This window comes from Protopterus annectens, chromosome 2.part0, assembly GCF_019279795.1.
Source record: "Protopterus annectens isolate FY-2018-M chromosome 2.part0, PAN1.0, whole genome shotgun sequence".
NCBI lineage: Eukaryota > Metazoa > Chordata > Ceratodontiformes > Protopteridae > Protopterus > Protopterus annectens.
Genome location: NC_056728.1, coordinates 1,266,810,361 through 1,266,838,269, shown reverse-complemented (window position 1 = coordinate 1,266,838,269; position 27,909 = coordinate 1,266,810,361). Strand labels below are relative to the sequence as shown.

Below are 27,909 nucleotides of genomic sequence, written 5' to 3'. Positions count from 1 at the left end.
AAAAAAGCTTACAAGGGAACGGAGCATACTAGACATTGTTTGTGTTCCTAAGGACATGACTCTTACTTCATGTCAAGCTGATGTGATCATGGGGTTATAAAGCTTAAACTGTTGATATATAATGCTGCAAAACTGAAATGTGATCCAGTGCGCAGAAGATTAATAATAGATTATAAAGATGCAAGTCAGTCACTTTGTAAAACTGATTGGAGTGATGCATTCAGTGGGGAAACTACACAATCAATGTGGCAAGTTTTTAAAGAGAAATTGTTTAAATAAAAAAATGTTTAATATCAGGATCTAGGCATATAAAGTCAGGAGGGTATATTTCCATAAAAACAAGATACTTGATTAAGGTGAGATAAAAAAATATATAAGAAATGGAAAAAGGTTGAACTATAACTTTGAAAACTGAAATAACAAGCTTATCAGATAAATTAAATATAGTGCGAGACAAAATCATGAAAAATTTGAATAAAATGTATATAAAGATATTAAGTATACTAGGAAAACACTTTATAGATATATAAGATGTGGTAGGAGTAAAGACTTACAAACTGATAAACTATGTAGATTCCAAAATTTATTCTCAGACAACAGATTATAGATATATTTACAAAATTTTACGCAAAGCAATTTGTCTCCAGAAAAAGGGTGATAAATTGTCCTAGTAACTTCCAGGTAACCTTAGATACTGCCATTAAATTAGATTATATCAAAAAAGGAACTATGCAAACTAGACCCAAACAAAGCTTAGGGAGAGACAAAATTAGTAATACTGACCGGAGAACCCCTTGGCATGGACTTACAGTACCATTATATCTATTATTCACAAGGTCATTTAAATATGAGAAGAGTCCTCAAGATTGGAGACATGCATTTGTTAAACCTATCTTTAAGGGAAAGGGGTGTAAGACAAACTTATGGGTCTGTATGACTCTGGGTTTACTTTTACGTTGTGGAAATTCATGGAAAAAGTTATTTTGGCTAAATTATTGGCAGGATTGGAAAGACTAGGACTTGAATCCATATATCAGCATGCATATGATGAAAATAGATCTGTAAGTACCTATAATGTGATGTTCTATAACAATATAATAACAGCTATAAATTAAAAGTTGTGCTCTGATGTAATTTATACAGACTGAACATCAGCATTTGATAGGGTCATGCACAAAACACATATTAGTAAATTAGAACAACTAGGTATGAATGTGCTCTTGAGAAGATGGATAGCTGCATGGCTTGCAAATAGGACATGGCAAATATCATACAACAATTGGACAAGTGAAATTCTATGACATAGTCCCACCTGAAGAGGGCTGTGCATAAGAGATGCCTCGCAATCTGACAGATTTAGAGCACTTTTGCAAGGAAGAGTGGGCAAATATTGTCAAGTTAAGATGTGCCATGCTGATAGACTCCTAACCAAGAAGACTGAATGCTGTAATTAAATCAAAAGGTGCTTCAATAAAGTATTAGTTTAAGGGTGTGCATGCACAACAAAGTATTAGTTTAAGGGTGTGCACACTTATGCAACCAGCGTATTGTATGTTTTCTTTTTTTTATATTTTTCCCCCTAACAGATTTGTTTGTTTTTCAACTGAATTGTACAGTTATAGGTCACATTAAAGGTGGGGAATGTTTTGAAATGATTTATTGTAATCTCATTTTTTATATCACAAAAACCTGGCATTTTAACAGGGGTGTGTACACTTTTTATATCCACTGTATGTATGTATGTATGTATGCAGTGACAGATCTTTTGGAAGAGGTAGATAAGCCAGACCAAATATCTTGAGTTCTACTTGAGATCCAATTTGCTATCCAATTGGTTATGTAAAGATTAACATTTTGCTGGGATAATTTATCTATGATATCTGAATGTGGGATGGTGTAAACACCTTAGAGAGGTCTAGATATGCAGGGTATACTAATCTGTCATGCGAGATTAAGATATACAGTGTGTATTGATTTGGTCTTATACAAATTATGTGGTGACTCACCAGATGGTTGTGATGGACTCTACCCCAAGTTATCAAATTATGCTGTAATTGTTAGCAGAGCCATTATCCACATATGAGGAGAGAATTTATCTAAGTTAAATATTCTGACAATCTTTATATCATGGAGTCCTTTTCAAAATGGGGTAATAAACCTGTGTATATACTTGCTTGTAGAGTTGAAAGGCTCTTTTTCAATGTTTTGGAGATGGTGGAGAGAGCATATTCTAGTATCAGTATAAATGCCACTTAATTTGGAAGTGAGCTATAGTTAACCTCCTCTCAAAAGTTCTTAAACCCACCATCAGCAATAATTTGATATCCAGTTCCATTTTACTAAGCCTCTGTAAACTACTTCAGTGTTGGTTTACTTTCAGTTGTCTACCTATGTAAAGAAATACAATCAATAAATTAGAACAACAAGGTATCAATGCACTCTTGGTAAGATGGATGGTTGCATGACTTACAAATAGGACATGTCAAGTATCATACAGCAATTGGACAGGTGAAATTCTAAGTAATAGTCAGGGTGTTTCACATCTTGGAACATATTGGTAATGACTTAAGGGGTGGTGACATTAAAAACAAAGTAGAGAGAAGAGAGACATTATGGCAGCTAAGGCTGGGGGCAGACAGTCCACCAAGGTTGAATGATATGATTAATATAAAATGTTTTTGGTGAACCAGAAATTGGCCTTGAAGATTTGTGTTTACATTTTTACCATTCATTTTTTCTTATGACTTTTTATAACAACTATTTTATAGGCTGTTTTATGGTTTATTTCCTTAATTGTTAATTGATTAATTGATGTGATTAAAAGGTTCAGTGGGTGTGTGTATACATATATATGCTAGTAAGGTCCAGTGTTCAGTGTATGTGTATTTATGAAGAATCTGAAAAAATCTTAGCTGAATTCCAAAATTAACATGACTTAAGATTCATGAAGACTGACAAGGATGGTGGGTTGGTAAAAATGAATAGAGCTGACTACAATAAAGTAATGGAGAATATTTTAAACAAGTATAATGAATGTGTGGAGGTCAACTATGATACTATAGAAAGTAGTTATAGGTTCATTAGATATGCATTATATGAACGGAGATTTAACAACTGAATTTTATGACTTTCTTATAGTTGACAATCCTAGAGTGGGTATACTGTTTGGTATACCCACAATTCATAAGAATTAGCCAACCCTCCTTTTAGGCCTATAGTATCCTCATCGGGAAGTGTTACAGAAGATCTGTCTCTCTCTACTTGGACAGGTTATTGAACCCTTTGGTTCAAAAGTTGCTTAGTTTTATTAAAGACTCTTGGTCCTTTTTGAAACAGATTGGGTTATTTAGTCAAGGTGACAACATTTTGAACATTGTTGACAATTTTTTTTTATAATTACAGGAGATGTGGTGTCTTTATACACTTCCATCCCTCAGGTTGAGAGACTTGAATATGTATCGAATTTTTGGGGCAAATAGACTACCTGGTCAGACTCCTCCGTAAAACATGCTGCTCTCTGTTAGAAATTTTGTTGTAAAATGATAAATAATATTTTTTTATTTTTAACAAAAAATATTATAAGCAGATGCATGGTGTGGCGATGGGGGCTACAGTAGCCCCAGCTTTTGCTGGCTTGGTTATGGGTTGGTGGGAAAAAGAGATTTTACCCACCATTCGCCTCACCACTGAAGTTTTATTTTATTGTAGGTACACTGATGATTTATTTTTTATCATTAAAGGACCCGTAGATTTACGTACTATTTTTCTTGACCAACTCAATGCTAGTTGTGGTTTCTTGACATTCACCTTGGGTGAATGTGGTTATTGTGTGAATTACTTAGACGTAGGGTTAAGTTGGAGTATTTCTGAAAAAAGTTTCTCTAGTAGGATTTTTAGAAAAAAAAATACATGTGTTAACAACTATCTACATTATTGTAGCAATCACCCTTAGGATATGAAACAGAATGTTCCCATGAGACAGTACATTAGAGCCTCTCGTATGACCACTGATGATATGGTATTTCTTAAGGTGACTGATTTCATCACAGAGTTGTTTTCCTACAGGGGTTATCCACTGTCTTTGTTACATAACATCGCTTCTGATATTAAGAATAGGAGGGGGACAGATTTCCCTCCAGTTTTAGAAAAAGTTCTGTTAGAAAAATATATCACTGATTCTACCGGACCTCTTTCTACCTTGCTTAAACGTGTTATTGATATGACGGTGGATAGCGAAAAGATCATGTCTGTTGTATACAATAATTGGAAAAGTATTTCTGGTAATAGTGATTTACAAGCAATTTTGGGCAACAACCCTTGTTCTGTATATAAGAAAGTTCATACCATTAAGAATTTGTTAGATAAAAATGAGGCCAATATTTCTCTTCCGATTTCAGAAAGGGCTAGAGGTACGTACAAGTGTTACAACTGTAACACTTGTAGATACATTCATGAGAAGCCTTATGTTAGTCTGCCACATTTAAATCATACTATCAGTATACCTGGCAGATTCAATTGTAATACTCATAATGTTGTATATATTGCTTTGTGTTCAGGATGTACCGCATTCTACATTGGCATGACTACAAGAAATTTTTATAAACGTATTAAAGAACATTGCTATGCTATAAAAATTAGGGATGTAAATTACGCTCTATATAGACATTCCACAGTATGTTCTTTATATAAGAAATTTACTTTTTCCATCTTGGAACATATTGATAATGATTTAAGGAGTGGTAACATTAAAAACAAAGTAGAGAGAAGAGAGACATTATGGCAGCTAAGGATGGAAGCAGACAGTCCACCAGGGTTGAATGATATGATTAATATAAAGTGTTTTTTGGTGGACAAGAAATTTGCCTTGTAGATTTGTGTTTACATTTTTACCATTCATTTTTTTCTTATGACTTTTTATAACAAGTATTTTATAGGATGTTTTATGGTTTATTTCCTTAATTGTTAATTGGTTAATTGATGTGATTAAAAGGTTCAGTGGGGGTATGTATACATATATATGCTAGTAAGGTTCAGTGTATGTGTATTTCTGAAGACGTCTGATTGATGAAAGCATTGATTAAATGAATTTTACTCTAAGTTCCTGTGAGTCTGTCCTCTATTGCCATCAGTGGTTTGTTTATTGTTTTTCTTAGTTTTACACTGAGTGCCGTTATTTGGTGATTGGTGAATAATACTCTGAGAAAAGAGGCCTGTTGCATTAGTGTGCACAATTAATTTAGTGATAGATGTTAAGTTCCTTTGTATGTGTATTTGATGAATCATTAGGTCTACAAAGATATAATAGGTTGAGGAGGTGGTGAATTTCATGACAGAAAAGGCCTAACACAGATCACCCTGGAGACATCTATAGGATACAGAATATACAAAGAGGGACCTGAAACCTTTGACTTTTTCATTTAGGAACCTTTGAATCCTCTGCAGTTGAATGATATGTTGGAATTATTACATACTAAATTCAACAATGTGGGTGGTTAAGGGTGAGTGTAGTGACAATAAGACTTCTTTGGTTTTGGATGAAATGCTTTTGATTACTAATTGAGGCAGATAGGATTTCCTAACTACAGCAGAGACATGAAGATCAAAGGCTAGGGGGTTATTCAGAAGGGTGCTTAGAATTGAAATGACAATGCCTGTTTTAAATGTTGTGTCATCTGTGTGGATGATGAAGAATTACTTATTTTACCAAAGTGGACTATTCTGCGTTTTTGCATTTATTCTGATGCCAATGTCTTTGCACCAGTTGTTTGCATGGTTTAGCCCAGCTTGATGTACCTTTAAGTTGGTGGGTGCATGAATAACAATGTGTACTTTGCAGTTAGCAGTGAGTTTTGTTAACTAGAGTGCCAGCATATTGGTTTCTGGATGTGAAAAATGAATGTCAAATAAAAGAGGATGCAGTCAGGAGCAATGAATACCCCCCCCCCCCTTGTGGCATATTTACTTTCCAGTGTGGTACCTGCAACTCAAACATGACTTTTGTCTGACAACCAGTTTGCTATCCACATCAGTACATATGTGTTAATGTTTAAGTTCACCACTTGTTAGAAAGGTACCCTAATTAAATTCTGATGAAATTGCCATAGAATTAGAGAAGATCAATAACAGTCCACTGGAATCACTCAGCGGCAATTCACATTTGAGGCTGAAAAACCATGTAAAAATGTTTTTGCATAGAGGCTTGAACCTCTCATTTGGGAGGGGTAACCCCCCCCCCCCCACACACACACACACACACTCACACACACACATTGCTGCTTATATACTGTATACCAACTGTGAAATTCCACTGTCTCATGGAAAAGAGAAATGTTTCCTGCTAAAACCATATGATATGGTGTTTATTTTCTGGAGTCTATACCAGCTGGAGAATTTTACAAGCCAGTGTCATGTACTGGATTCTCTATGATGTGGAGTATTATACAGACCTTGTAACACTTATTAAGAATTATAGAGGCCTGTAATATTTACTGCATTCTATACCATATGGAGAATTATACCAGCATGTAACATTTTCTGTATTGTATACTATAAATAATTATTTATGCTTGTAGTATTTACTGGTTTCTATACTGTACAGAGAACTATACAGGCCTGTACATACACTAGATTGTATACAGTATGAAGATTTATACAGGTCCAAAAAACAATACATCCGATTCAGATTTTCAACAAGCAAGAGATGGCATTTTTATTTATGGGACAGAATGGCTGTTACAGTGTGAACATCTTCCTCTTCTTTAGGCTTTTCCCGGTTAGGGGTCACCACAGCATATCACCTGTCCGCTCATGATTGGCAGTGGAGGTTTACAGTGTCGAGTTGCCAGCCCAGCGCCCAACCTTCCACAGAAGGCACACACGCATGCATGCATGCACTCACACCTAGGGCCAATTTAGAGTATCCAATCCACCTACAGCATGTCTTTGGGATGTGGGAGGAAACCAGAGCACCCGGAGGAAACCCATGCGACCACAGGGAGGACATGCAGACTCCGCACAGAAGGCACCCCAGCCGAGGATCGAACCGGAGAACCTCTTGCTGTGAGGTGTACAGTGTGAGCATCAATTATAGAATTAAGTATTCCCATGAAATATATGCAACATCAAGTTTTATTAGAGAATTCCCTGGCAGGTAATCTAGTACTAATTCCCCTAAATTTTGTGTTACTACTTTTCAGAACTTTCTGTTATTTTTACAAAGGCTCTATTAGATAATAGGTACATTTTCTCTCTTTAGAAGTGTCTTTGAAACAGATTCTTCTGAAAAATACCATAGCTGCATTCACAAAAATTATCATTGCTCACACTATTTGGGTAATGCCATAGAGCCCAGTAGCACTGTATCAATAATATTCATTTCAGAGACAAGATAAAGCTGCAATGAGCATCATTATTATGTCTCTGAAATGAACACAGCATTGCTAGACCTGGCTGTGCTAGTGATTCCCCTTCTAGCCCATTCATTGTAGTTGTACAGGCATCTTCAAATGGATCTATTTTAGTAGATCGAATCACCATATAACCAAAATGCAGATGATCAAGACAACATAGGTGAAAGTTCAAAATAATGAAAAGTGACAAAATCAACAGTTACAAGATCGATGTGTATGCAGCTCTTTCTTTACTGTGGTGTTGGTATGCATTAGTTTTATGTCGCGGTTTGTACTATATACTGACTAAAAGTATGGCAGATATTACATATCACGTACCCTGTACTCTTGGTGCTTTTAACCTACAAACATGAAAAAGGAAAGGAAATATTTATTTTAAAAGGATGTATACATAATTTGGAAAAAAAACAGGTGTGAATCTCACACACTACTTGGAGATTCTGAATGGAGATCATTGTGCAGTGAGGATCAGTAAATTTATATTTCCCCACTATAGTGCGATCTCACAGTTGATATATTTAATTTGCAGGGGGTGTGGGGAGAACAGCACCCTAGGCCCCTCTGCAAAATATTAAAAAAGGTATTTTCATTGTTTTAACTTTCAGTATTTTACAGGCTCGCTATTGTGCAGCTACGATCTTGTCGTCTTGATCATCTGCATTTCGGTTAATGATGATTCAATCTACTAAAGCAGATCCATTCAAATACACATGTATACACACACATCCACACTCACACACCAAAAACCATGCACACATACTGACTCACATATAAAACATTCACACTCACACACACTCAGACTTTTACACACATACCCCTACAGTCACATAGATGTGCATATTTTGCACACACACACACACACACACACACACACACACACACACACACACACACACACACACACACACACACACACATGGCCTTACCCACTGCACTACTAACAGCCCCAGTCCTGCAATGCAAGTGAGTGGACATACGTCAAAAGCAGAGTATAATTTCTTGTCTCATTGTCCAAAAATAGTGGTACAACTATTCCTTGAATCGTTCTAGCCTGATTTTCTGATGTTGGTGAAATTTCCTGGGAAACACACATGGCTAATCTGTATTAGCCACACACCATGACTGCCACATTTAAATGTGGCATTTGCCATTGAGACCTCTGTAGTACTACAGGCTAGTGCTTTCATACCATTGTAGAAGTATAACTATTTCTGAATCACTCAGGCATACTGCATTGTGAAAAACTACACAGTTCAGGTTAGCACAATGTCTTATGCACTTCTGAATCCCACGATATATTTTATGTCAGCTAGTAATATTTTACTTGAATCAAAGTTAAACTTTGTTTCTTCTGTTTCTTCTTTTATGGTACCCTTGCACTAAGTACTTTTCCTAGTAATAAATATAAAATTTATTCATAAATAGTTAACATACATAATAAATATTTCCTTAACTGGGTAAAGTATGTTACTTAATATTTATAAGCACTGCAAGGATAACCCATTAAGCAATCAACAGCTATCCTTGCAGTGCTTATAAATAAAGAAATGATTCATAAGATGGCTCTTGGGCCGCCTCACCTATTGTGGGATTCTAGAAGCTGATAATGAGGGGAAGAGTGATTCCTCTTACCCACTTGTCTTATCTTTTTCTTTTCTTGAATATTGGAGCCTGAGATCCTGCTCATCCTCCTTGTGGAGAGGAGTTGTCTCTTTCAGTAAGAAAGTGACACTGACAGCTCCCATTCAACTATCTTCCCCAAAGTTTATGCTTTTATTTACATGCAACTTGCTGCATTTTTTTCACTTCTGATATGATTACTAAAAGGTTCCCAGAATGTCCTAACACATGTTAGATGTGTCGTGAATGGGTTTGGCTGTTGGTTGCATATTTACGCAGAATGCTCTCAGTTATGAGAATTCTATGACCAGGTTCAGCCGACTTGCTATGCATTTGCTTGGCCTAAGTCTTACATAATCTTCTACTTTTAAAGTACCAGGGGTTCTGCTACCTGATAAGGTCCCCTTTTTCAGGGATTTTTATTTTGCACATCAGTAACAACAACAAAGATGTATATCATAAAGTCATAGAAGAAGGTGGGTCCTACTGGAATTCAGATACGGTGAGTCTTTGTGTAATATGTTTTTTACAGAGATGATAAGATACTCACTGGTATGCAAGATAACTACAGCTGCAGCTTTGTAGACTAAGCTGGGTTTATATCAGAGTATTTTGTTATATTTACTGTTTCTCTAGGATGGCTTGTAGTTAAAGCTCTTACCTGTAGGATGCTTTCTTATGTTGTTGATTCTGTGAGGCTATAACTTTAATATACATGATAACCTGATACCAGACTGTGTCTGCTCCCCCTACTGAGTAGTAATGTTTATACTGTACATCTTGTTACCTTTATGAACTGCTGCATGTTTTCCTGCAGGGTATTTGTATCTTGCAATAGAATATGCTCCACATGGAAACTTGCTGGAATTTCTGCGCAAGAGTCGTGTTCTGGAGACAGACCCAGCTTTTGCGATTGCTAACAGCACTGCTTCTACACTCTCATCTCAGCAGCTCTTGCAGTTTGCTGCAGATGTGGCACGAGGCATGGATTATCTCAGTCAAAAACAGGTACACTCTCAAGAAATGTATATTTTTCTGTATAATTCAATATGTGAGGAAAACTGTTAACTTTATATGCGTTGGAAAATGTTTATTATATACAGATATGTATCCTGTATAACCAAGATGAATGTTTTGGTATAGCAGCATTTCACTGATCAAGGAATTGCCAGCATTGCCCTTAGCTCAGTGTTTCTGCACCATATTCACAGAGGAAAAAAGATGTTGCATTTATTTCTTATTCAAGAGAGAATTACATGGAGGGTTTTAAAAATCATTAGTGACTCTACATATACAAACACAGGTTTGTGGCTAATTTTCCATGACAGATAACATACTAGCATAGTGACATGTGTAAGTGATCAGGCAAGCTAGTGTATGTAAGGATAACATTTAATCGTCACTTACATAGGTTATATATGAATGTCAATGCAGGAACCAGTCCATTTTCTTTAGTTATAACAAACTGATTGTTCTAGAGTTAATGGCAATTAATTATTGGTAAGTAGAACTTCTGAAGGTTACCTACAGTATAGAATAATGAATAAAAGGCAATAAAATTCCAATCTCTCACAAGAAGAAATATCTTTCTTATTATTTTGTTGCCATTAAAAACACATGTACAGAACCATTCTTTGGTGGCTAGAAGCATATAATGGCTTTTCTTTGGGATACCAGAGGAAAATTAGGGAAGAGTATCATTTCAGCAATACGTAAACCAGCTCTATCTTTAGGTACAAGGCACATTATTCTAAAGACGTGTGCCACCTGTCACTGCTAAAAGATAAGAGAGAGTGCATGTATTCACATCATAGTGCCACTACATTAAATAAGTTGCATAGGTTAGCTTTGTGTCAGACTTCTGTCAAGACTCATATAGATAACATTCAATGAACACAGTTACCTAAAAGAGATTGAAAGAAAGGGCTGTTATAGTATAAACAATTGTTTTAATATAACACTGCAGTAAGTTAAAAAATATTTATATGTCTCTATTAGATATGGCTGTCCAAGGCTTCATTATTTTTAGCATGCTGGATGGTGATAGGTATAGGGAGAGTAAAGTTTTCGACAGAGAAAACAACTCATATTTCTTTTACTAAGTATTTTCTTTTATGGAAGTAAACTGATGAAAAATGTCTGTTTGTAACCTACTATCCAATGAATTCTGTTTGCAAAACTGTAATGAATCCAAAGGCTTCATACAATGGGAGTAGAGCATTTTTCTTAATATTTATCAGTTAATCTCTTCTGCGTTTCAGTTTATTCACAGAGATTTGGCTGCCAGAAATATTTTAGTTGGTGATGGTTATGTGGCAAAGATTGCTGATTTTGGACTGTCCAGAGGACAAGAAGTTTATGTCAAAAAGACAATGGTAAGCATAAACATATCTCCAAAAATTTGTTCAGATGTTCAGGTTATTAATATAATGCACAATATACAGGACACTGGAATGGCTACATATGGTTGAGTATGAAGACAACATAAAAAAGCCAAGAAGAGAGTGAGCCATAAATACCATCAGCCTGATAGAAATAAGTACATGCTTTTGTTTCATGCCTAAAAATGAACTGGCTAGTTACATAACTATGCCTCACAAAATATGCATGATAAAAATTTTCAATGTCTTCCAAGGAAGAATTTTAGTTTAAAAGTTCTTAAAGGTGAGTATACCTTGTCATGGATTTGTTTATTATAAAAATTTGTCATGTTATAAAACTTTGAATTGCAAAAAACATGAACTCTAAAAAAAACATATTTGCAGAATGTGACAGATAGCTGAAAACATATGCATATTCAGCAAACAATATTTTTTGATAATCTTATGGGTAACCCATAAAAAGAGCTTTGAAAATAAAATTGATTTAGATTCAGTTTAGAACTGGATAATTTCGATAAATACAATAAAACTTCCAAAATTCAGGGAATATTGCTCCTTAGATGTTTGGTGTATATGTTTATGCCACCAGTAAAGGCTGTATATGATATTGTAATTCTAAACAATCTTTGATATTGAACAAAAGAGTTATAATTCAGAAAATGAATAATAATTCTGTCTAAATTAAACCTTTAAGACAACAATTGTCACCCTTGTCTACAGCCATTATATATATAACAACTGGGTTTGAAAATGACACTTTCTAGACAAGCAAGTGGATAACATTTAATAAATTTGCACCCTTATAGCATGTCATTATATACAACAACTTGGCTTGCAAATGACACATTATAAAGTGGATAATTTGTAGTAAATCATTTGAATACTATCAATAAATATATCTGGAAACCCATATTTTAGTTAAAGTTTTGAAGACAAAAATAAATAATTAATTATATCAAATGGTTTAGATGTATCCATCACTGAAAAGTTAGGCCATGTACCTGTTTGTAAGTAGAAAATGACTCTAGCATATTAGTTTGGTCTGATATTTGCCTAACTCTAATAAAACCAAGCTGATAAGGAGACAGTGCTATGACTATGCTGATTTGCTAATAGCATTGTATATACCTTTAAACTAATGTTTAGATAATCTCAAATAGTTATTTGAATGTTTCTGGACAATTAAGAAGATTTAAACTGTTGACTTAATTTGTAATTACAGATTCATTTATATTACTTTGTGAATTACTATACCATTCCTGTAACCAGTTATAAGGAATTCCCAAAGCATACTCAGTGGCATTAATAGCTTTGTTCCAAGTTTTAAATATGTGATATTAAGAGAAGCATTTTTAATCTGTATCATTTTCTTGCCTTAACCCCTTTTATTTTATTTGCGCTTATTCCTACATCATTCCCTCTAAATTCCTATTTCTACATGTAACTCTGTTACTCCCTTTCTTCAGCCATTCCTGTTTCTATACAACTGTTCCATTTTCCCTGTCTTTCACATCTGCTACTTCTTTCACTCCTTATATCCTTCTGTTTTTGAGAAAATGTAAAAGTATTGCAAATCGGTTATGATAGCATGCTTGTGCTTTATGCATATAAAATTGCACATAAAATGTTCATTTATCTGAGTTTTATAGATTATTTTCTGAATTTTGTCTATATATTGTATTTGTTCACTTCATTATAAATATTAAGTGACTAATCAACTCTCCAGTGTTTTACATATGCTTGGAACGCCAATTCCTTTTTGCATACTTTGCTTCTTAAAGAATGAGGGATTATCATATGCTGTCTTAACACTGATTTGAAAGATGCACACTGTATATCAGGTTTAATGAGCTGAAGACAATGCCCCCAAATAGTAATGGATCAAGTTTATCACATAAAGCACAGATAAAAAGATTTAGTGACTAGTTCCGAGTAACCTTTATTACCACTTAACTTCTGAAAAAAATCTTGAAAATGAACAGACATCTGTGGTCAATTGATAAAATATTTGAAGATTGATTATGGGCCTAAATACATGATGTGGTGAAAAATTGTGAATTCTCATTTTTCTGGGTATTCTTTTCTAAAAAAATCTGATACATACATACCTCTCAACATGGAAACATCAAAAATCTGGGCAATGGCCCATGAAAAATAGGTACAAATCTGTACGCTGATTAACATAACATTTACATACATAATTATGTAATTTCACCCACTCCGATGGAATTGTGGGATACCAACTTTTAAATGCAAACTTAAGAATAGACAACCAAAATATGATCATGAAACAGAAAATAAGCAGAACAACAACAGTGTTTTATTTATATTAATATCTGAACTTGTGCATAATTAAAATACAGTTTTCTTTAATAAAAATAAAATTAACTGTGTGTCCTGAACTATGATTTACAGTCCTGTTCCTAAAACAATACATATAATATCCTGTATACCGTAGCCCCTGGTCCTACTCAACACATAGGTTTACTCACAATTAAAGCAATAGCTTAGCTACAAAACATGTTTGGTCATTCTGCTCATACAAAAAAATGGGAAAATTAGAACCCCCTCCCCAAATAAATAAATCAATAAATAAATAAAAATAAATGTCACATAACAGCTCTTATCCCAACAAAACAACCAAGTTAAGACATCATAGCTCAACCTCTCAAACGTTTTCTTCCTGGAAAAACAGGAAACTTCTCAAATTAGAGACAGTTTTTATTTTAAACAAGGGAGGTATATTAACTTAGGGTGATGGTTAAAAAGAGAGAGCGAGAGAGAGAGAGAGAGAGAGAGAAAGAGATAGGACATGAATTAACTTTTTTTCTGACTAACTGTAATAATTATTACAGACTGTAATCCACCACATCTTACAAAATCCAATTTTAGGAGATGCTAAAATTACAAAAATGAGAGGTGCACACTGCAGTCCAAGTTTAATGTGACCTAAACTGTCAGCATTAAGTTTTCTTGTTCCAGGCATTGAGGCAACTTTAAAAAACAACTGCCACAGACAGCTTTTATCCACCTACACTGCTTGGCCGTGTCGAGTTTAGATGACTGTTCTGTCCTTAGTGGTCAGTTTTCTGCTCTTTTCTCACAAAAGGCCATAGATAAGTCCAAAGCAGCTTTATAAATCATGCTAAAAACTCGCCCATCCTCAACCACCACACATTTGGTGTTTTTTAGGTTCAGTTATTTATCAGCCTCCAGTTGACTTTCTCATACTACTGCCTGGCACAGTTAAACGGAAGGGATTAAAGGTTCACATCAGTGAAGATTCGCTGTTTCTAGTCTTCCCTTCTTCACAAGAATATGTTTTACAGACAGCCACCACTCCATTCCTGACGGGGAAAACTTAAAAAATACAGATTGAAGGGTATATTAGTGTTTCAGACAATAATGGAAGGTGCCAAAACAGAACAAAATTGCCTGAGGTCAAAAGGAATACTTTCTGGCTAAGGATACTCTACTTTGCATTATGTCATATTTTAATCACGTCATTCCTAAACTGTTTGATTTTTCTACTAAAATAATTGAGAATTACAAGTCAGTTAATAGTTTCAAAATAATACGCGTTTTATATTTGTCACTGCTTATAAAGTAGAGGTTGAACTCTTTTAAGTGAGTTACAGTAATATTTAATAACAGTGCCTGTCTGATTTGGGGACCTTGCCTCCCCCATTATTTTTGGCTCTGTTCAGATTACTTGAGGAAAGATGATGGAGTCGGGAGAAGTATGACTGAAGAGAATAAACTGTCAGTCACAGGAGTTTCACAGAACAGCTTCTGCAGAGCTGCACTAGACATGAAGTGGTGAGGCACGACTCAAGTGAAATATAAAAGAAAAGTTCCTGTTCCAGACATACATACATACATTTATTTAAGTTTTCTAAATTCTAACAGTTACCTTCCATATGAGTTTGCAGCCCCACGTCCTGTTACAGCTGCCGAACACGTGGACATACACAAAGCTTGACAGCAACTTTACCATGGTCAAAAAGTTTTTTTTTTAAAAAATATACAAAATGTTTAAGAAAATATAAGAAAGGCTGGTTCTACACTATAACCGAAAGGTTACTTACTGGTCAACTCATATCGCTAGTAGGAAGCCCTTATCACAGCACAAACAAAAAAATGTACTTTAAGCCATCCCTATTTCTTCAGACTACATTTTAGGAGAAACAAAGCAAATTTGAGCCCAAATCAGAGATAGTTGAGAAATATTGCAGTAACCCTTGCTTACAGTACCTATAAAGTACAAAATATTATCAACTGCCATGCTAAGTAGGAGCATATTAAGAAACATTTGCGATGTTATGCACTCTGTTGCGGCAACTTACTAAACAGGGAACACAGCTTAATCTCTACATCTTTCAGTAAAACAATACACTTTCTGATTGCCAAAATCAAGGTACATGAAACAAACCAGCTTTCATCAATATCAAAACTGCAGACTGCCACAAGATGACTGATATGTATTCATTGTTTGTTGTATGTAAGGTGTGCAATTTCAAATACTTGTGCACTTCATCATTAGCTGTTCTACGTCTATGGTTTACACAATGGATTACACAACACACTTAATGAAAGTGTGACTTCCCTTCCCTTATAACTAAGAAATATTAACTAAACAGAGTTATAGCCTTGGGCATTTAACTGTGCTACAGCTGTTGACTGAGGCTTTTATTCTTTTGCATTTATATTCTTCTAAGAGCAAGTGCCAAGTCTTGTGTTAACATGCTCCTTCTCGGTTATTGGAATACTTTTTTTCTGGACTTGTGAATGGCTTCGCATCTTCAATAGATGCTTTATTTTTTACATTTTCCAGATCAAGTCCTAAGGCCAGAGAGCAGAGTATTCCTGAGGAAGAGATTGCACTCACTGAATCTCATCATTGTAGAAGGGGGTGGAGATTTGAACTAATTCTACAGGTGCTGAACTTTCAAAATAACAAATTTTAAATCTGACAACTACAGGGCAATTTGTAACTTCAGTGTATTATATGAATGTTCCATAAGACTTTCATGGGTGGATAAAGCATTACTAAATAAAGAAAAAAATCGGGATTTGAAGGGGCCACTCGGAAATTCGTGGCACCCCATTATTTTAGTCTCAAAACCGGGAAATTCCAAGGTAATTGGTATGGTTGAGAGGTATAATACATACATGTGTATGTATGTATACATATATATATATATATATATATATATATATATATATATATATATATATATATATATGTTGGGCTTTTCGGCTTTTCCCAGTTAGGGGTCACCACAGTGGTGGAACTCCAGTCTGCTAATGATTGGCAGTAGACTTTTATGGTGCCAAGTTGCCAGCCCGATGTCCAACCTTCAGCGAAGGCACGCCCATTCATGCATGTCTTTCGGAGGCCACTCGACCAGTGGGAGGACATGCAGACTCCACGCAGAAGGCACTCCAGCTGAGAATCAAACAGGAGAACCTCTTGCTGTGAGGTAACAGCGCTACCGCTGTACCACCGCGGCTTATGTATAAGCTGCTTATTACCTCCACTACTACTCTGGAAGCAGCAACATTAAATGACTTAGCTCTTGATTTCTTATCAAGTTTGGAATACACCACTGCATTCCATGTTCCAGACAGTTCATGATGCTGATTATGAAATTCAGACAGGAGAACAAGCAGTGAACTAATACAATTTATCTTTTCGGAACATTGTGAATAAATATTCATTAATATGACATATATATATCTTACATTATAATGTAGCAATACCTCCCTGCTGCATCATAACTTGTAACTACAAGTTTGATATTAAGGGACATTTTTTTTTTAATTAAAATGACAACTCATTATTTACTTTTGGAATTAATGGAATTACCCGCTGTCAAAATATATTTGAGCCATATCTTGGAAATATCCATTGTTCAACCAATGTGTCTGTCTTCAAGTAAGCAGTTTGAGCATTGAATAAAAAATAGATTAATATATCTGATTATTGTTATGAATTTGTATGTCCCGCAGTACAAAGTTGAGCAATGAGAAAAAAAAAGTAAATAACACTGGGGTGACCAAGAGTTGCCATGTATGCAATCATCATTTTGGTTGTAACATAAAGAAAGCAGCTAACCATTAGAGCTAATATTTCAGAATTAATTCTACCCAGAGGATTCCCCAGGACTCCCTCCAACTAAACAAGTCTTCTAAGAATTCAGTTTGGTGAATAAAGTAGTAAAAGCAAGAAAATAATTTTGTGAAAAAGGAAAAATGATATGACTTGCATAAAGTCAATAAAACATATCTACTGTATGGGTTTCAGCTATGCGAGTCATCTCTGAATGGCTGTTGTCAATATAATGAGGCTGTTGGAGCCAACACCTCTTAACACATATATTACAATGGTTAATTACTATATTTCTTTAAACTAATATATTGATTATTTGTTATTAAATTTACTATGAAAATTACACCAGTAAGTCTCTTGTTAAATAAAGTAAATATGTATTTCCCAGAACGTCACTGGCCTGTAGGCCGAACAGTTTACAAAACATAGGACAGAAAAATTGCCATGTACCTATAAATAATGAAGTTGAACCATTTGAACAAACTATTCATAAATTAATAGTTTGTTAGAATGGCTCAACTTCACTCCTTATAGCTTTATGTTATTAATTTTCAATTACAACATAAATCTCTTAGTAGCAAGTTATTGTATGAATCAACTTTCTCAATAATGCCCCCAAATAGCCTATTGATAAGCTACCTAGGTTAATTGGTTGTGGCTAAAAAGGTAACTATTAATCACTGGAGATAACAGTATTAATCACTGAGCAAAGAGACATGTATCTGACTACTTAGAAATGTGTAAGGATATCCCCAAAGTATTACAAAATTAAACATTATTTAAACCACTAGTGCAATAATATATGTAAAGAGATAAAACACCTTAGCATTTGTTGCATTAATGTTTTGACAACAATGCAAGTAAATGTCAGTATAAGAATTGTGAAGATTAATACTATTAGCATGTTAATATCCATACGTAATAATTAAAGTTTTCTATTTTCAAACTGGAATGTGTGTGCAGTAGTGTCCCAACTCCAGCAAAGTAACTTTTATTAGACATGATAACCAACTTTTAAATCATGTAATTATATTATAACTCATGTACCACCCAACAATAGCCCCTAAGGCAAGACAATGTACCCAACACTTTAGTCATAGGTGACTCTAAGGTCAGGCACACTGATGTCCAACTCACCAGGCTGAACAAGGAGAAAATTACAGTCAGCTGCCTGTCGGGTGCCAGGATCTGCCACATAACGCATGCACTCAAGTCACTCCACAACAAGTACAAAAACGACTCTGTCATTGTCCATGCTGGAGTGAATGACTTGAGACGTACCTCCCTGGACTACATGAAAAGAGACATGGAAGAGCTCTCGGATCATGTGGCCCAGGCAGGTATGACCCTAGCCCTGAGTAGCATCCTGCCTTCACCCAGAATGATACCACAGTATAAGGGCAAAATGATTGACTTCAACAATTGGCTAAGCTTCTGGTGTCATACAAAGTGGATCCAGTATCTATCTGCCTGGGAAGACATGATCGACAAACCACGATGCTTTGCCAGAGATGGTCTGCATCTGTCACCCCTGGAATTCAGGTTACTGACTAAAGCACTTACCACCCCTATAGTACCTTTTTAGGCAAGGTTCAAAGGACAAAACCACCACTGTAACAGATACAAGCATGCAAAATCTGAAGGTAATGCCACTCAATGCTAGAAGTCTAAACCTCAAAATGCACTCTCTCGAGGCACTCCTAAAATTGGATTACATCGATATCTGTGCAGTAACTGAGACCTGGTTCAAGGATCCAGAGAGCACCCCTGCAATACCAGGCTACAGCTCTTACCACACTTTTCGGCCACAAAACCAAGACCGAAACACTAAAAGTGGAGGAGTGTCCATATTCACCAAGGATATTCACACCTCCAGGCTAGCTGCCCAACACAATGCATCTGAAATTCTCCAGGTGCAACTAACACTAGGTAAGACTGCAATCCAAATTGTAGCTTGCTACAGATCCCCCACCATGCCCCAAGATTCTCACTACACCTTTCTAAACATATTGGACAATATTAAGATACAACCAAACACCCTAATACTGGGTGATTTCAACTACCCTGCCATTAACTGGGAAAACTACTTGGATGCCAACACCTTTTCCCAACGGTTCTTGGAATTCATAAATTCCAATGCACTGGATCAACTAATCCATTGTCCCACCAGAGGTTGCAATATCCTAGACCTAATCATTACCAACATGGGAGATAGATGCTCCACACCAGTGATCACCTCCTCATTGGTCAGGTCTGACCATAGGCAGCTCACCCTTGACATCCACATCCCACCCCCACCCCCACCCCCCAGTAAGGAAACCTCCGTAATAAACTTCTCCAAAGCCAACTTCATGCTACTGAAGTCAGAAGTGACTAACTTCATTACACCCATGCAGACGGGATCTTAAAGTTCGACTGCTGAATCCTACACTAAAGCACTTTATGAGCACATCCACTCATGCATGAAGTGTGCCATGCCAAATAGAACCAAGATGCTCTCCTCCAAAAAAGGAAGCCAATCTGGTGGTCCCCTGCTATAAACAACAGAAGGAAGAAACTGTTGCAGAAAAGAGGAAAATCACAGGATGCAAAAAACTCCCTCACCAGTCTCAGTAAGTAGCTGAAATCTCTCATAAAATCCTCAAAAGCTAGTTATGAAAATAACATTGCCAAAGATTCCAAAGATTGCCACAAGGCATTCTATAGTTATGTCAAGAATCTAAATGGCAATGCTCAGATCTGCTCTGAGCTACAATAGAATGGCATTAAATATACTGATCCCAAGGATATTGTCAATATCCTGGCAGATCGCTTTAGTGCCAACTTCACCCCCCTCTCACCCCCTAAATGGCCCATCTCAATACCAAAAGATTGCCAAATTCCGGTAATCATGGCCACACTGGTAGAAACCGCACTCTACAAATCTAAGAATACAGTATCCATGGGACCAGATGACATCCCGGGCTGTGTACAACATGAACTACAAAATGAACTGGCACCTCACCTAAGTGTCATGTTTAATCATAGCCTCACCTCAGGCTTCGTGCCCACTGAGTGGCGCACAGCTACAGTTATCCCACTACACAAGGGGGGATCCACCTTGAATCCTGGAAGCTACCGTCCCATCAGTCTGACGAGCCTGATCTGCAAGGGTATGGAATGCATTATCATGGAACTTATAAACAAAGACATTGGCAACCTTCAAACACTGGACCCCACCCAGTTTGGGTTTGTGTCTCCTGAACCTGATTGACTTCTACAAATCAGTCTCCAGAGCTGTGGATGAGGGTAAGTCGGTCCACACAACCTATCTGGACCTTGCCAAGGCCTTTGACACCATCCTCCACTCTGGAATCATAGATAAACTTACTAAGCTGGGCATAAATCCCTATGTCACTCGATGGGTTGCCAACTGGCTTACTGACAGAACCCAGACTGTAAAAGTAGTATAAATCCAGCTCCAGACAAGTGACAAGTGGAGTACCTCAGGGTTCAGTCCTGGGACCACTCTTGTTTGGCATCTACTTTTCTGAAGTACAGGCCAACACTAAGGGACTCTAGCTAACAAAGTTTGCAGATGACTGCAAACTGGTAGCCATTACTGAATCCCCAAATAATGTGGATATTCTACAAAAGGGCCTTACAGAAACAGATGCCTGGTGCCAGAGCCATGGGCTCAAGCTTAATGCTAAGAAATGTATAGTTATCCCCTTTGGAAAAAAACATGCACCCATACCACATAGGTGGCAGTACACTAAACATCAAAAGTGTGATGAGAGACTTAGGGACACAGGTGGACTTTGGTCTCACCTTCGATAACCATATCGCCACAACAGTTAGGAAATCCTTCTATGTGGCACACCTCATCACTAAGGGCTTTTCATCCAGAAAAAAGGAGGTCATTATCCCACTGTACTCATCCCTCATTAGACTCATTATAGAGTATAACGCCCCTTTTGTTATGTACCTCACAAGACATCTGCAACAGCTGGAAAGGCCACAGAAATACCTCACTAGAAGAATCACAAACCTAAAGCAGATCTATATGCTGACCATCCAAAAAAACTCCAGCTATACTCTGTGGCATATTGTCTACTCAGAGGTGATCTCTGCTTAACATACAAAGCCATGTCAAACCCTAAGCTGTTGGACATACTCCACTTAAAGAAATCCCAATCCCTCAGAGCTACACGCTTCAGGGATCTAAACCTTGTCATCACAATAAACAAAACATGCTGGAGGGATAGGTTCCTGACCCAGAGACTCACCATACTCTGGAATAGACTGCCCATACATGTCAAGCAGAGCGCCTCCTTAGCCCTCTTCAAAAGGAACCTTGATGATTGGATGGAAGATAGGAAATTCACCCGGGGATCATGTCAGTCACCCTGCTAGACAGGGGTCCAGGAAAATAAATATTGTGGGAAGAAATATCCAGGGAATTGTTATGGCTAGGCTTCTATAGGCCCCAGGGCCTATAGCCTAGTATCAACCTATGAACCTATAGAATAAACATCTTCAACGTGTAATACTGTAAAGAGTAACTTTAACAAAATCAAAATTGCCTGCACCCTACCAGTTAGCCATCTGAATCAGGCAATAACCAGAATCTTCAGTAACTATTTATACTTTCAATAGCAATCTTCATGTTAATAAAATTGACTAGTTTCAGATTGCATTGGATACAAGTGTGTTTTCTAAGTTAGTATAATTAATATAAATTGAAAATTTAATGCCAGTTAATATCAGCAGAAAATGCAGTCAAACTTTGTTTTTACAAGCTAGCCATAATAATAATAATAATAATAGTCATTACATGTGTACTTTCCATGATACAATGAAAATAATGCAATGCCCATGAGCAAGTTATTAAGGGAGCAGTCACAACAAAGTAGCAAGGTACAAAGCTACCAGCTTTTGGGCTGTTAACTAATTTTTACAATACAATCTGCCTGTGCCAAAACAGCATGGAATTCTCTGGCATGACAAGTATAATTTAAAAGAGTCTGCATAAATTGAACAATCAAGAATATAATAGCTGACTTTAGAACCTATAATTGTATGCTGAGTGGTACAAAACCATATAAATGATCAGCAATCATGCAACTAAGGGAGTTATTATGTAATGCATATTCATCTATTTCTTTTAACAAACAAAATATTAAAAACTAGATTTTGCAAATGAACTATTATTACTTTGCAAACAAATAAACCATTTAAGAAATATCATTAGTAACTCAACAACTACAAAAGTAAGCACCTCAGGATTACAAGGCAATATGCCTGAATTAACAGGTAAATCTGATCCTAATACAGCCAGGCTCAATTGTAATAAAAGTGAAGGTCAGAAAAATATTTATTAAACTATGGGCAGGATTCACGAAGGCTTGCACGGAGTGTAAGAGACGTGCAACACTCCATGCAAGCTTCACGATCCAGGAACAGCCCTAAACTCCGTGTAAGAGACCAGCTAAAACGTCTCTTACACGGACTGGGCGTGGACATGCTAAATACCTCACTTGCATCCGAAAGGTATGCAAATGAGGTATATTAGCGATCCACGAAGCAGAAACCAGTCCGTGTAGGAGACGTTTTAGCTGCAGAAATGTACTCAGTTGACAACTGAGTACATTTCTGCAAAATCCACAATGGAGCGATGTCAGCTCCAAAAAAAGGTTGCATATGATTCAGGCAGCATGCCAATGGCCAAATATGTGGCCATTGGCAAGATAACCCGATGCAAAAATATTAAAAATATAATTTTTTTTTCGGCGATCACCCATGTTTAAACCCAGCGCAGCCCCGCGCAAATGGGCTGCGCTGTATAAAACCATGAAAAAGAAGGTTATAAACCCACAAATGTGGGTTTCATGCAATACATGGAATGACAATGCAGGGACCAGCAGACTAAAACCAACATGGCCACCGTGTAGTGGTTGCTAAGGGGGGAAGCTGAGTCTAAGACATGTAACTAAGCATTAGTAGGCAATCTCATGTAAATGAGGGTTCGGATACTGAATCTCACAGTCACATACCAAATGAGCACAGTCTGAGTAGTGTAAGAGATACAAAAGGGGGAGGAATAGAGTAGGAGATAGGTGACATCACAGGGGGAATGGTAGAAAGAAATGCAGTTCATTGGAGGCCAGTGTAACATGACAGATGACAGGCACAGATCATGGAAAGAGGTGTGCCACTAGATAAGTCATGGAAAGTCAAGAAATGGAAGGTGTACACTGTAACCTACACCAAAGTTTCTTGCTGGCCGCATGCGCGATGCGCCATGAAGCGCGAGTAGGACAGTGTGCGCGTGTGTAAGGCAGTGTGAGCATGTGGCAGCGTGTTGGGAGATGTTTAACACTGTTTGCGCGGGTGTGCACGCGTGTAAGGCAGGCTGAGTATGTTGGAGGCTGTTGGCAGACGTGTAACAGTGTTTGCGCGGGTGTACACGCGTTTAAACCCGAATAAGTAGATTCTGAACCGTGTAAGCACGTGTGCGCGCGTGTAAGCCACTGTGAGCGTGTTTCAGATAGTATGCAAGTTACTCCCCCCTGAGGAAACAGAGAGGAAAAAGGAAGCAACAGAATTAATAGGAAGCTAGCAGGGATAACTGCTGAAGCTAGCAAGTGAAAACAATTAGAAGCAGGCAATTACACAGGCAGAATAGTAGCCCAGCCCAGCACTTAAAACTCTGCAAACAGTAGTGCAGGATGTTTCCATTAAGAGACACTGCAAGACAGGAGTAAGCTAATAGAAGTGAAAACTGAAAAAGCTGAACTCAGAGCAGAAATGTTAGGGGCTGCCATAGCTGTCATAATGAGACATAGGCGACTTGCTGAGGGTGGTGACAATGCAGATGGTGCCAGACAACCCACAGTGAGGAGATGGAGAAGAGTGTACAGGCCCAGGGTCACCTACCACGGGTTACATGAGCTGGAGATAGTAGAGCGCTATAGAGTGGACAGAGAGCTCCTGCAGCAAATTGTTGAGCTGTGCACGCCTCACACACAGAACCAACAGAGGGGAACCCATCCCAGTGGAAACCAAGGTATGTGTTGGCCTAAGAATACTAGCAACAGGTACCTTCCAGAGACCAACTGGCGATATGATGGGGATATCACAGGCATCAGCCTCCAGGGTACTACACCAGTTCCTGGATGCCATGTCAGCACATGTCGGTGATCATGTATATTTCCCCAATGCCCGTGAGGTATTGGCCAGCAATATGCATCTCTTCCAGCAAATAGCGGAATACCCTGAGGTACTGGGTGCTATAGACTGCACGCACATATGCATCAAAGCACCAGCTGGTGAGCGGGGTAGGGCCTACATTAACCGCAAGGGCTTCCCCTCCATCAACTGCCAGGTCGTGTGTGATGCCCAGGGCATAATAATGAATGTGTGTGCTGGCTGCCCTGGGAGTTATCACGATTCCCACATATGGCATTTGACGCAGCTGTACCAGACATTTGCCAATGGGGACATCCCACACGGACACCTAGTGGGGGATGCAGGTTATGCACTGGAGCCATGGCTGATGACACCCATCAGAAACGCACACACACCTGAACAGGAACGCCATAATGAGGCACACGCACAAACACGTAATGTGATAGAGTGTGTGTTTGGGCTGCTCAAGTCACGGTTCCGGTGTCTGAACACATCTGGTGGAGCCTTGCAGTACACACCAACTACATGTACCCAAATTGTCATGGTATGCGCTATGCTACATAATATGATCTTGCGAAAACAGCTGCAGCAGGACCAGCATAGGGCCGGGCCAAACAGCCCCCCACCATTGCCAAGGCCATCACAGGCAGAGCGTGACTCGGACGAGGAACAACCTGAGCCTGCCCCAGTAGGCAGAAGGAGGCATGCCCAGTATGCCCTGGCCTTGGCAAAGAGGCAACGCATAGCACATACACTGGCTCAGTAGGAACCCTGGGAATGATACCCCTCTCTGACTCACTCATATAGTAACAGGGATGCCTAACATGACACAACCTGCTCTCAAACATGTACAGGGAGTGTAGTATGTGCATCCAACAGAGGCAGCCCTGCAGCACCACCTGAGGCATGATTGCCATGTGTTAAGCAATGTAACACCATCTAGTATATGCAAACATGAAGACCCTGCCTAACATCTCATCCTCACCAAGCATGATGCCACACTATAAAGACAAGAAGATCAAGTACAGTAATTGGCTGAAGTAATGCAGTCAGTCAAAGGGGAGCCAATGTGTTACAGGCTGGGAAGATATGCGGAGTTTGACATGATGCACCACCTGCTAGGGGTGGCATGCACCTATCATGCCATGCCCCATGGATACTGGCAAAGGCTGTCAGTACCCACAGCATGCCCTGAATAGGTAAGTCTCAAAACACAAACCCAACCTCATAGGTTCTACAAGGGATAGGAACCTAGATGTAATACTACCCCATGACAGATGTACAAACAGCAAGATGTGTGCAGTGTAAACGCACACAGTAAGGGGAATGTAGATACCAGTCCTGTAATAGAGAACTGGGCAAGGCTCACATCTGCACCCTAACACTACCAGGTCACACCTCATACTGTGCTGTACAGCCGCAAAACATGGAACAAGCTACAAAAGGAGGGTGACTAGCAAGAAATGGCAAGGATAACCACACCCCCATGTTGGTACCACAACAAGAAGCAGCATGGAATATCCATGGTCAAATACCAATGGCTAAAACTGCCTCACAGTATATAGCCTGCTGCAGACCACTGTCCTAATACCAGGAACAGCACCTGGCCTATGTCGGAATACATGAATATATCAAGCCCCCCAAACCACATTATATTGCTTGACTGAAAATACCCAGACATACACCGGTGGCATTGTACTAGCACCAACACAGTAGGAGAAACTTACCCAGATTCCATAAACCAAAATGCCCAGGAACAATGTACTACCCCCACAAGGGGGGTAAGCATACTGGATGTGATAATCAGCAACATGTGTACTGGATGGCAAGATGAAAAGTGTACCCCTCACTGGTAAGACCAGACCATAGAGTAAGCACACTGGATATACACACCCTGACCCCAGTCCCTGGCCAGAATACCACAGTGAAAAACATGTGTAAAGTATAGGTTGCAGCCCTCAAAACCGATGTTGAATCCACAAAAGGCCCTATGCAAGTGCAGAATATGGGACACACCACAGAACATGTTATACAGGCATTCCATGAACACAGCCAGGAATGCTTGGAGTATGCAATCACAAATAACAACAACACACAATGCCATACACGCAGGCATCTGGCATGCTGGGCTCCAGCCATTACCAAACCATGCAAGAGAATGAGGAAGATACCACATGATAGAGCAAACATAAAAAGGGAAGTAATCACTGACCAGTAGTATGGCAACAACATATGTCCACACATACAATCCACTAAGTCCAGCCACAACAAGTATAACCTATGAATCCAGAAGCAATGTGACGCCAGTACCAAGTACACAGACAACCACAACACCCCCCAATAAATACAAACATATGTGATAGATGCATCCATGTATCCAAAGCAGAGGTTGAGCTCCAACAACTCAGTACTGTCAACACTAGTCAGGAGGAGAAGGTAACCACATACACCACAAACCCAGTCCCACATAGACCTACCACAACTGTAAACCAAACACATAAACACAGACAAATATTCCCGGAGGCCTTAATTACAAACACACCACACCAACAGATGCCTCCAAAGTAGATCACAAGCAACCACAACCTTCAAACATAGCACATGCAATGAATAGTATGCAAAGCTGGTGTGCCAAACAGTCACAGGCCCGAAGGAGAAACAACATGCCTGATACAGTCGTAATAGGTGTCTGTATAGGCAGAAACACAGCTGTCCCACTCACCAGACTGAACAAGGGAAAGGGTAGAGTAAGCTGCTTGTAGGTAGCCACAAAATGCCACTTAACACAAGTACGCAGGTCACCCCAAAGCAAGCAGAAATATGATGCACTCAATGTCCATGCTGGTGTGAATTACCTGAGATGTACCTCCCTGGTCAACATCAAATGAGACATGGATGGTCCCTCCGAGTATGTACCCCAGAGCGGGATGACACTGGCTGTGTGCAGCATCCAACCCTCACCAAGAATGATGCCACAGTACAAACACAGAATGCTCATGTTTAACAGCTGGCACAGTTACAGCTGTCAGTCCAAGAGGGTGTAATGTGTGTCTGCTTGAGATGTCAAGCATGACAAGCCATGCTGCTGTTACAGGGGTGGTTGTCAGCTGTTACCCGTGTGTGTCTGGATACTGGATAAGGCCTTTGCCGCCTCCATAGAGCCGTATGTAGGCAAGGCCAAAAAGACTACCCACCACCCTAGAAAACATAAGTGGTA

The 27,909-nt window shown here is 38.3% G+C and overlaps 1 protein-coding gene across 1 annotated transcript in view; it reads left to right on the top strand.

The window, feature by feature from the left end:
* Positions 1 to 27,909, top strand: part of TEK (TEK receptor tyrosine kinase) — a 767,861-nt gene that overhangs the window by 600,373 nt on the left and 139,579 nt on the right. The window contains exons 16-17 of the mRNA XM_044061437.1: positions 9,847 to 10,037; positions 11,291 to 11,404. Of these exons, the coding sequence (XP_043917372.1) occupies positions 9,847 to 10,037; positions 11,291 to 11,404 (305 nt within the window). The remainder of the gene's footprint in view (positions 1 to 9,846; positions 10,038 to 11,290; positions 11,405 to 27,909) is intronic.